General features: G+C 43.0%; 1 protein-coding gene across 4 annotated transcripts in view; it reads right to left on the reverse strand.

Annotated features, from left to right (window-relative positions):
* Positions 1–12,178, reverse strand: part of larp1 (La ribonucleoprotein 1, translational regulator) — a 71,790-nt gene that overhangs the window by 5,424 nt on the left and 54,188 nt on the right. For all 4 annotated transcript variants that reach the window (XM_061740563.1, XM_061740560.1, XM_061740561.1 and 1 more), the window contains exons 13-19: positions 10,285–10,611; positions 7,973–8,096; positions 4,783–4,988; positions 4,590–4,696; positions 1,664–1,821; positions 1,427–1,571; positions 210–319 (exon numbers count right to left, since the gene is read on the reverse strand). In XM_061740563.1, coding sequence (XP_061596547.1) covers positions 210–319; positions 1,427–1,571; positions 1,664–1,821; positions 4,590–4,696; positions 4,783–4,988; positions 7,973–8,096; positions 10,285–10,611 — 1,177 coding nt within the window. The remainder of the gene's footprint in view (positions 1–209; positions 320–1,426; positions 1,572–1,663; positions 1,822–4,589; positions 4,697–4,782; positions 4,989–7,972; positions 8,097–10,284; positions 10,612–12,178) is intronic.

Below are 12,178 nucleotides of genomic sequence, written 5' to 3' on the forward strand. Positions count from 1 at the left end.
TCTGTTTAAAACTGTGTTTTCTTTACAGAACCAGGTTCAGAGACCAGTTTGGTTCCCGGGTTGCTATTGTCTCATGTAGACCTCAAGTCATCGCCTGATTCTCAAGCTCACTCCTGCTCGGGAGCCTGCGGCTGAGGGGACATCTCTACTGATGAAACGGTTGACTTTCCCCTCCTCTCGTGTGTGCAGAGTGTGTCATGCTTCCTCACCAGCCTCGTAGTCTTTGACGGTCTCCTCCTGGAAGTCCTTAAAGATGTCTGGCCTGAATTTCCGCTCAAGGCCGTAGCTGTAGTACCTGAACAAACACTCCAAACCATACCTGCAACACAGAAACTCAGGCTGAGACTGGAACCTGGACACAAACCAGTCCGGATCGTAACAGCTATTTCTCTCATGTCAGTTTCGTCCAGATTTGAGGTCAGCCAATGTTTGCTGAAGAGGGGGAAACTTTAATTTTGGTGCTTGGAAGAGAACAGCAACTAAAATACCATCAGAAGCAGCAGATTAGAAGCATTTTTGGAGCTATAAATGAAGCCTAGAGCTGCAAGGAGATCACATGACCCTCAGAACATCCTTCCTGATGTACAATTCATACCACGTCAACTATCAGAGATAAGCAGTACTCGAGTTGTAAAACAAAAAAAATAAATCAGGGGGGATGGTGGATTTTATCATACGGGGACAGATAATTTGTGCTGATTACAAATTATATAATATATTACAAATAATAGCACTGACCAAAACACCTGCAGAAACACTGCAGGAACGACATAACAGCAGTTAAATGCAGCCTTCTGTAAGCTTTAAATATCCACTGGGCTTACATCAAATACATCAAAACACAACAATAAAAAACTGTTTTCTGAACTTATCAATATGACTCTGTCCTTCACAGGATAAGTAAAATGGATCACTGCAAAAACTCAAAATCTTAACAAGAATATGTGTCTTATTTCTAGTTAAAATGTCTCATTTTAGTAAAAGAAATCTCTTTACACTTAAAACAAGACTCATCACTGGAAAAAACAACAATTTTCACCTGTTTCAAGTAGATTTTCACTTGAAATAAGTAGAAAAATCTGCCAGTGGAACAAGATTTTTTTGCTTGTAATAAGAAGATAAATCTTGTCCCACTGGCAGATTTTTCTACTTATTTCAAGTGAAAATTTACTTGAGACAGGTGAAAATTGTCAAATAAGTTATTGTTCTGGTGTTATTTTTCTGGTGATGACTCTAAATGTTGAAATAGCAGTAAAACCACATTCATTGATGAAATGACATAAGGGATGGAAAGGGGGGATGGCAGTTTTACAGGGGGGATGCCATCCCCCCTCATCCCTACTCAACTCGAGTACTGAAGATAAGACTGTCAATCAACGTGACTGTAATCAACAATGGAGTCCAAACGTCTCCACAGACTGCTTACCTGTAACCCTCTATCCCGTCTTCTACCACCAGTTGTCTGAACTCCTCGTACATCTTTCTGTTGAAATGATCCCGCAGGAAGAACGACCAGAAACGGAAGAGCGTGTTCATTTCCTGGGACTGGCCGATTCCCAGCCGCTTCCGCTCTGCGTCGGTGGAGGAGAGACAGGAGTTAGTCGTCAGAGTTGAGCGAACGAGTCGGAGGAGAGCGTTTTAGCAGTGCGAGGTGGGGATGTACCGTTGAGGCAGCGTCGGCGGTACTTGTGGTAAACGTGTTGCGTGAAGCCGTTCTCCTTGAGCAGCTCGTGTGATGGGTGCTGGAATTTGGGGAGGGACTGGGGGGTGCAGCCGATGTTGCCCAGGGCAGGGGTGCCCTCCGATGGGCTGGCGTTCGAGCTGAGAGGGGCGGATGGAAAATCAGAGGTTAATCGTACAATCAAAACACAAATTATAAATGTTTTCTCAGAGAGCGATCCAGCCTGTTCCACATCGCTGTGATGCGTTCACTAATGCAAGGTTGCAGAGATTATACAGCAGGGCTCCAGACTGCGACCAAATGCTCGCATTTTGCGACCAAAATTTGAGTATGTGCGACTGAATTTCATGTCCACTCGCACACGTGCGACCAGTAAATTTGCCAGTTTTTTTTTTTTTTACACGTTAAACGTGGAAGGAGTGCCTCAATGAACCCCCATATTTGCAGGCCAATGAGTGTGAAAGGGAATGAGTTGGGGGATCTATTTATTTTTTATTTTTTTTTCGTTTAATTTCACCAGCTCAAAGCAGGTATTACGCCCGGACGACATTTAATGCGACACAACCCGCTGCCGCCGCGGCGCGCACATAAAGTTAGAAGAAAGAGGCGGCGGGTATGTTTGGTTTTAGTAACATCATGCTCAGGCAATGAGTCTGCAATGGCCCAGACGGGAGACACATGTAGCTCAGTGCTTAACTTTTATTTTTAATCCACTCTATATTCTTCTGGTTGTTCTCCGATATGTCCCCCCTCTAAAGCCTGATTTATGGTTCCGCCTTAAATCGACGCAGAGCTCTGCGTTGTTGTAACGCGGAACCATAAATCAGCCTTCACCCGGTACATACATAGATTTCTCTAAACATCTGTCCCCGCTACAGTTTTAACTAAAAGAAAATGTGCTCCAATACAGCAGGTGTCATAATTTTATTTTGAACACTGCTTAAAATTTGCTTGACACAAATGAAAGTTAAATTTTAACACGTGGGAAAAACACCTAACCTTTTAAGTGATGTGTGTTATCAGGTGTAATGGCATTTTTAGGTTAGACATAAGAATATTTCTTGGTAAGATCCTTAGTTATTTGAGTGAAGGCAGTGAATTTGGTCGACTGGTGTAAGTTCAGGGTTTTAGTAAAGACACAAGTAGGGAAATGTTATTGGCCAGTACCCCCAATATTTGTACATTTGTTAAGTACTGTGTTTAACAGTTAAATTCATGGCTGAAAGGTTACTAAGCACTTTGTTACCAAGCACTTTTTTTATCATGTGAATGTATGTTTTTTTTATATATAATGACAGCAATGCTGCTGTCAGTTTACTTTATGTTGCGGCATCTTTAAAAATGCACAATAAAATGTAACACTGCATTTGAAACAGCACATTGTGGTAATTCATTAATCTATTATGAAATACGTATTACTAATACACTGAAATGTAGTAGAAATGTAAACATTTGGTTAGCGTGTCGATAAACGATGTGCGCTCCTAAAATTTCTGATTGTGCCCCTAAAAATTTTCAGTTAGGGGCTACTGTGCTCCTAGTGAAAAAAGTTAGTCTGGAGCCCTGTACAGTCAACCTCACACCACTCATATTTCCTGCATTTTAAACCTATGTTTTCCTCGTTGTTCGTTATATAATTTGTTAATACAGCAGAGACGGAAAGACAAGAATGTTACATTTACTAAAGTCCTCAGAGGGGATCCTAGTGGAAAGGGTTTGCGCGCTTCAGTCCTGATCACGCACAGATCAAGGCCCTGTCCCAATACTCCCACTTCCCCTAGTTTTCATCCCTACCCCTAAATTTTGCGCGTTCCCGTGAGGGTAGTGGTGTCCCAATTCCTCTTTTCACCTAATGGAGGTGGGGAAAATGAGTGTAGTGGCTATGAATCTGTCCCTACGGATCGAGGGATTTCTGATGCTCACTAGCTGAACTAGGGCCAGAAAAATTTCCCAGAAGGCTTTTCGTCGTCATTTGCGGACTGAATCATAAAAAAAACCCAAAAAACCATGGCGTCCATTTCTTACTTTTTAGTGAATAAAATCAATATTTTGAGTTGGTTTCTGCATAAAAATGCGTTTTGATTACATTTCTAGCGAGAAATATATATTTTACTTTCATAATATTCACTCAGTGAATGTACATAATCACTCGTTTGCCCGTTGTTGCGAATTATTTTTCAAACCTCGCCAGAATAAAGGCTGATTTATGGTTCCGCGTTACACCAACGCAGAGCCTATGGCGTAGGTTACGCGGCGACGTGCGCCGTACCCTACGCCGTAGGATCTGCGTCGATTTAACGCGGACCCATAAATCAGCTCCCGAGCCGGCAGGCAGAAATCTCGAAATTTTCGGAGCAAATTTCTTAACAGGCGTAGCTACAACTGTTAGATTTTATCTATTAAACCAACATTTATTTTCCTAAATGATTTATTTCAGCCAGCGGTAATTCTCCACAGAGCTGCAGGTTTCTCCCCGGGACGACGGCGCAGGTTGACCTGGCGATCACGTCTGTACGTGAGCTGCTGCTGCTCCGAGCCGGCGGCTCTTCTCATCGCCGAAAACATAAGTTTCAAATTTCTTAACAGGCGTTATTTGGATAAACTGAGCCCAGGTTGGGGATCTTAACGGTTACTTTTACTCCTGAAAAAATATTAAAACTTAAGTGGCATATTAACAGCGCTACAGCTGAAATTAAAACAGCTTTTGGCTCTCAGCTTCCTGATTTTAGTGGTGGTGCTGAAAGTAGGAGTAGTGGGAGTATTGGGACAGGGCCCTGGGAAGATTTCAAGTGCCCTAAAATCTGTCCCTTCTTTTTTAGGGGTAGTGGTAGTGAGGGAGGGCTAGTGGTAGAAAGTAGGGGGTGTATTGGGACTGGCCCCAAGTGTGATCTGCATCGCGAGGTCTCACCTGACGGACGTGGTGCGGGAGCGGTGCTCTCGGGAGTCCATCACCCAGCCTACGTGGCACTCCATGGGCGGGTTGGAGCTGTGCCGGGTCTTCCTCTTCCGGGGAGTCTGCAGCGACACGGAGCAGGTGAATAAACACGGCGGGCGGAGAAGCGACCGGCGCCGGCGCCTTCCTCGCTGTCCGGCCGGCTTACCTTGGCGTCGACGGGCCGACCCTCCTTCACCACCGGGTAGAAGCGCGGCGTCATGGTGGCGTCCTTCCGGTGAGGGGTGCGAGGCGTGCGCGGCGTCCGGGCACTGCGGTAGCTTGGCGAGTCAGGCACGGTGGTGGGCAGCGAGCGAGCTATCGAGGAAGGCTCGGGGGCGCCGAAGAGTTTGTTCGCCAGAGCGTCTGTGGGGACTAAAGACACGAGGGGGAAACATGAGCTCAGACATAGACTCCTCGAAATGTACAATCCTTTAAATGTAATACTCTAAAACACTAGTCCAAACCTTTTCTGAACCGCGGACCGGTTTAATGTCTGACAATATTATCACGGCCCAATCTAAAAGGTGTAGCTGATAAAAACTAAATAAAATGACAAGATCGGCACTAAAAACTGTGGTATTTTCGCTATAGTAATAATAATAATGAATAATAATAAAACATAATTTTCGAAAAAATAAAATGAAATAATGGAAATTGTAAATTACCTTTAATATGAGTATTTCTATAAATGTGTTTTTATGTTTTTATGTCTCATTAACATTATTTAAAGCCAGGCTTTTATTTTATTTGTTATTGGACACCGATATTTAGTGCTTTTATTTTGAAGGCGTATCGCCGAGACCTCTTAAACATCCGGCGCTTCGGACTTTAACGGTAAAAGTTTAACGGCAGTAGAAAGTTTGTCTGCAAGACTAAACTAGTGTCTTGATGCTTAAGTGGAGCCTTACTGACACAAAAAGCACTTGCTGATGAGGATTTGTGCAAATTTTATGCCGTATTTATGTCCAGTTTGAGTTTGGTCGCTCATGTATTGTGTTAACGGTAGCTTTATTGCCGACCGAGCGAGCAGCCGTGTCGGTCTGTATTTAAGTTAAATTAAACTTATATGAATGTAGAAAGACTAACTTTATTTTATTCCTCTATAGCTCTTACGGTGTGTTTGCAGTGTATTTACATCCAAGGAATAAAAACATTGTGAACCATCAGTTTGAGAGTCAACCATCATCAGTCGGGAATTCTACAGACCCCTGATCTAGAGCACCCCCCCCCCCCCCCCCCCCCTTTTCAAAGCATTTTCAAAAATGTTTGACCTTTTATTTCCTTTTTTTTGCTTTTTTTCTCCCTTTTTCCTTTCCTTTTTAATCTCGACATTTAGACTTTTTTCTCAACATTTCAACTTTTTTCTTGACATTTTGACTTTTTTCATTTAGACTTTTCACAAAATTTCGACTTTTTTCTCGACATTTCGACTTTTTTCTCAAGATTACTTCAACATTAATCTTGATATTTCAACTTTTTTCTCGAAATTTCGACTTTTTTCTCGAAGTGCATAATGAAAAAAAATCTTCCCCCGCTTGCCTTCATTCTAAGGCACAACTTTTTCATTTCTTTGCGGCTCCAGACATTTTCTTTTTGTGTTTTTGGTCCAATTTGGCTCATTCAACATTTTAGGATGCCGAACCCTGATCTAGACCACCCTCCCTTCATCTGGACATCACTGCTTCAATGCTGAGATCAGAGTTGTGAAAGTTCTCTCCAGCGATACTGAGTCAGAGAAGAGACATGACGAGCTCATCACCTCTACAGCACATCTGTGTGTCAGCGGGACGTCACTCCGCAGCCAGGGTGCGGCCCGGGACCAAATGACCCGCGGCCCGGTACCGGGCCGCGGCCCGGGGGTTGGGGATCACTGCTCTAAAACATAAAACGTCCAGCAAGCGTGGGGCGACGGCAGGGAAATTAAAACAACTGTAGAAGTTCTCTGTTCTTTTTTATATTTGTAGTAAACTGATGGAGCTGGTGATGAAAAGGTTCAAATGGTTGGACTCGTCTCAGACGCCGTGAACAAACTGGTGGACGCCGGAGATCTCAGGTCTCACCAGCGAGCTGACGGCTTCGTTTCCTCGTCGCTGTGATGACGAGCAAGAGCGAGCAGAAAAACCTGAACCCTACAGATGACCGAGTTTAAGAAAATGGATTTAGAGATCTTTAAGTTATTTTTAACGCTCGTAAATCAAACTCTGAAACAAGTGTCCTAACTTGTGTTAATTTTGTTATTTAATCTTTGTTTCTGCACTCCCTGATTGTTTTTAGTGAAAATTGCCTTTCTAATTAAGTTTACTTGTTTAAAAAGCAAAGCTGGAAACAACCCGAACACCCAAGCAAACAGAGTCATTACGGAGGTTTCTACAACTTCTTTTCTTGTTTTTAGATGATTTTTCATCTTCAGAACTCAAACTCTCTCAGACCCGGAGTCAAACTACAGACACACGAGCAGAAATACCTGACAAACTCTTCCAAGCTTCATCTTCATCAGAAAAACATCTTACTTGGATTCACACGTATGGAAGAAACGTTGTCGTACACCTTATTTACAGTTCTGTCCTCTGGAGCGACTAAACGCTGATTAAAATCTAATCGAAGATTTGAAGTCTTAATATAAACTTCCAAAATGTCACAAATGATCCAAAACGAAAGACAACTTCAATGTTGAGCAGGTTTTTGTGATTATAGACGTAAGATTAAAAAGAAAATGAAATCTTATCAGAATGAATGCTGAAACTAAAGCTGAGAAATGAAGAGTATTCACGCCGATCGATACGTCCACAGATAAGAAAACAACTTATTAGGACAAATACGCTGCACCCAGTTACCGTATTTTCTGGACTTTAAGCCACACCTGCATACAAGCCGCATCCGCTCTATTTAAAAAAAAAAAAAAGATATGCAAGCCGCAGATATTTATGTTGTTAGATTAGATATTTACTACATGTACAGAAGGATTTTGAACTGTAAATGATGTACATGTTTGTACCTAAATAGATCCTTTCCTAACAGTGTCTTTTAACACGGCAGCAATTTTGCTGATCAAAACGGGACAGAACCAAGAGAAAATAACCGGTATTTATTTATCTATTTATCTGTTTGAAATCTGCTTTTACCTACTTCTATCTGCTAAAGAAGAAGTAGTAGTGTATTCTTCTTTGCATTTATTTTGTCTTAGTTTTGATTCTAGTTCCGGTAATATAAAGCGCCCCGAGCGGTGGAAGAAAAGTCCACAGAATAGCCGCACCTTTGTATAAGCTGCATGGTTGAAAACTTATGAAAAAAGTAGCGGCTTATAGTCCAGAAAACACGGTATGTTAACGTAACATCCTGCGTGTGTGTGTCCTTACTCTGCTGGGGCCGCGGGGGGCCGGGGGGAACCTCCTGGTTGGGGTCGACGGGGGGTTCAGGGGTTAAGCAGTCGAACTCTTCGCGGGTGATCAGGTGGACCTTCTTGAAGTTCTCCACCTCTTGCTGTAAAACACAAACACAGTTTTAATAAGGTCATTGTTTGGTATAAGCAGATGATAAAGGGGGCTGATGAAGAGCATAACTATTACAACCTTCACAATACTGGGAATAAGAAACATGACAATAATAATCTAACCCTAGAGAGTGGAAGAAAACCCATGGAGGGTGAAGGACACGACTATGTCCACAGACCTCATCTGCAGCAGTTTGGACACCGACATGCAGCAGCAAAACATGGCAGCCAAAAACACTCATTTGAGCCTCATATCTGACGCCTCCGACTGCTCTGACACGACCCGCGCCACCCACCACCTTTACATCCACACACACACACACACACACACACACACACACACACACACAGCCTGAACCTTCCACAAACGTGCCCCCCGAGGCGGTTTTGTCCCGGCTCGTGTACGGAGCTTCCTCCTCTCTAAAGACCATCAGGTGGGACTCACGCTCGCCGTCCGGCTCCAGCAAGTGTCCTCCATCTTTGTCTCCCCCCTGCAGCCCATCGGCCCCGCGTGTGGGGTCTATTTATAGACGAGCCACTTCTGTTCCACATGCTGCTGGATTTGTGTCGGCGAGCACGCGAAGGCCCCACAAAGAGTTCAACAATGCAACAATGAGCCGCAATGACAACAAAAAAACGACACAAAAAAGTGACGTTCTGCTCTGTTTCGGTTCCGTATCCAGAAAAGGCTCCAACCGAAGGAGAAAGGGCCGACTCGTCGTCCAGATGTGGAGAGAAATGCCTCCAACAACCGTTGCAGCCGGGGAGCGGTCGGAGGTCTGCGTCTCCCACAGCTCTTTACCGTTTGACAGCCTGTCCTAACTGCACGCGAGCGTCCGACTATCGCGTCGCACTGCGTGGCATCGGACGCTCTCTGTCCACACTGAACGCGTTATCGGCCCCCACGTTATTTTGATTGACAGCTGAAACTCGCTTTTTAAAAGGCTGATTTATGGTTCCTCGTTACACCAACGCAGGTCCTACGACGTAGGCTACGCGACGCACGCACCGAACTGTGCGCGTCGCCGCGTAACCTACGCAGTCGATTTTACGCGGAACCATAAATCAGCCTTTATTCACCGCACTACCTGCCCGTGCGCTCCTGAAAGAAACTCCTAAAATAACTCCTAAAAGAGTAAAGAGACAAGTAAAAGATGGGTGAGTACTTGTAATCTTCCTACGTTTGTACTTTCTAAACAGAAAACAAGCTTGATATTGTGATATTTAAATGTTCTTCTATTCTCTTCCTGTCGCTCGCGTTGAAAGCCGGTTGAAAGCGCTGTAGGAAACAGAGTTATTATCGTTCACGAAAACGAACGAAATAACAAAAACTAAAATTGAAAAAACTATTTCGCTAACTGAAATAAATAAAAACTTTAAAAAAAATTAAAAGACAAAAACGATAACTAACTGAAACTATATTGCGTTTTTAGAAAACGAACTAAAACGAACTGAAATTATAGATATAATTTCCTCCGTTTTCGTCCCTGTCAATATAAGCCTCTTGGTACAATCAATTTATTCCGCTCTGGCCGTTTATCTCCAACTGGCAGCTACGGCACCTTAACGCCTCACGGTCCGTGACGTCAAAACTAAAACTAAAACTACGCATTTTTGAAAATATAAAAACGAATAAAAACTAGCAAACCCACACTAAAAACGAATTAAAACTAACTGAATTGAAGAAGAAAAAGTGTAAACGAAATAAAACTAAACTAAAATGAAAAACTCAAAACTATTATAACACTGGTAGGAAACAGTCACGGATGAGGAACGGCTGATCCAGTTAGTTGAAATGAGAAGTTATCTCTATGATACCTCCTCATTTCACTACAAAAACCTCAATAAAGTGGCAGAAAGTAATATTATCCTATTATTATCATATCTTATTATCTTATCAGAATCTTCCAGCTCCCTGGCGATCTCCTTCCAGCAGCTGCCACTTTATTGAGGTTCTTGTATTGAAATGACTGTTTCCTACAGCGCTTTCAACCGGCTTTCAACGCGAGCGACAGGAAGAAAATAGAAGCAGGGCGTCCGACAAAAGTCCAGCTACAAACTCGCAGTCAGTTTGGACAGTCCAAAAGAAAATAAAGCTATGGAATTGTTTTTGACCCTGACGCTCGTTCGCGTCGCCTGCAGTTAGGACACGGTGTGACATCGGCCGGGCGTCCTCACCTTGATGGTGGCGTACTCGGGATCGCACGTGTCGTCCCACAGGTCCTGCTCGTAGTAGAAGAGCCCGTCGTTGATCACCTTGACCAGCTCGTTGGTCAGCTTGGAGCGGGACGTGTGGTGACCCGTGCGGTCGCCTCCCGGGTGCTTCCTCAGGTAAGGCGGCGTCTGCGTCACGATCAGGATCTTGTTAACGTCCTGGTCGTCGAGTTCGCCGTCCGTCTCCTCGTCCGACCAGTCGGTGAAGGTGTTGCGACGGCCGTCCATCTGCTCCATCTCCTCGTCGAACATGAAGTCCAGCTCCTCTGGCTCGTCTTGCTCTGCCTTGTCCTGATCAGACAAACAGAACAAACAAGGCTTTAGGGCTGCAGCTATCAAATATTTTAGTAATCGAGTATTCTACTGAAAATTCCATCGATTAATCGGATAAAACATGTATATTTATAATTGCTCTTTAACTAAACATAAATATAAGATGTTAGATGTTAATTGACATCACTAAGACTGAATTATATAATCCAGTAGGTTCATGGCTGTGCATTTAAAAACCCTGAACTTACACCAGTCGACCAAATTCACTGCCTTCACTCAAAAAACTAAGGATCTTACCCAGAAATTTTCTTATTTCTAACCTAAAAATGTCATTACACCTGATAACACACATCACTTAAAAGGTTAGGTGTTTTCCCCATGTGTTTCAATTGAACTTTCATTTGTGTCAAGCAAATTTTAAGTTCTAGTTAAGTTTTAAGTTAAAGTATAAGATTTTGAGTTTTGGCAGTGTTCAAAATAAAATTATGAGACCTGCTGTATTGGAGCACCAGATACCAGTGCTGCTTGTTTTATCCATGAATGACTACAGAGCTAAAATTGAAAACTACCCAGCTAGCTTTATTACGTTTTTATTTTTCTGACATTTTCTGCCTTTTCTTTTAGTTAAAACTGTAGCGGGAACATATGTTTAGAGGAACCTCTGTATGTACCGGGTTAGAGGGGGAACATATAGGAGAACGGACCAGAGGAATATAGCGTGGATTGAAAATAAAAGTTAAGCACTGAGTTACATGTGTCTCCCGTCTGGGCCATTGCAGACTGCCTGAGCACATAGATATATAATATATATATCTATGCCTGAGCATGGCATGTTACAAAAACCAAACATATCCGCTGCCTCTTTCCTTTCCAGCGCGCTGTGCCGCATTAAATGTAGTCCGGGCGAAATACCTGCTTTGAGCTGCAAAATTAAACGATTCCTCGAGGCAGAGAAAATTCCTCGATCATTTTTTGTAATCGAATTACTCCTCCCTACAAGGCTTCATTACAGATTTACACCGGGGATAAAATATTAAGATTCAAACACCTAGTTGAAAAACAGTGAACCTAAAAGTGATTCTGACTTAAAAGACTGAAGCAGCGCTTCTTGATTCATTTCTTTTCATTGATCATAGAAGCGGAACGATTAAAGCTGTTAACGTTTTATGTACATTATGAAATGTAAAAGATGTTTAAAAAAGTCCATGTTGTGCCGTCCCTGACTTTCAACAAGGTTCTCAAAAGGCTCTAAATTAGGAGTGTTTCCATACAGGAACCTTTAACAGGACTGACCGAGTCCTCAGTGCCTTCAGTCGGTGAGAGTGCCACATAAGAACCGTCGACCAAACAAATGATGCAGCCGACCACGAGGTGGTGGTAAAGCGCCTTTTTCCTGTTCTCAAACGGCCAGCAGCATAAAAGAAGACGAAAAGGAAATTGCAGCAAAATAATGGACATTTAAAAAAAAAAGAAACACGTAAACAAGGGATCCTACTTGCATGTTTGTTTGCTTCTTTTAAAACAAACACAGCGGTCGTAGGGATTGAGATAAAAAGACCCCCCGGACCTCTAAAGCCGTGAACCG

This window comes from Cololabis saira, chromosome 14, assembly GCF_033807715.1.
Source record: "Cololabis saira isolate AMF1-May2022 chromosome 14, fColSai1.1, whole genome shotgun sequence".
Classification (NCBI taxonomy): Eukaryota; Metazoa; Chordata; class Actinopteri; order Beloniformes; family Belonidae; genus Cololabis; species Cololabis saira.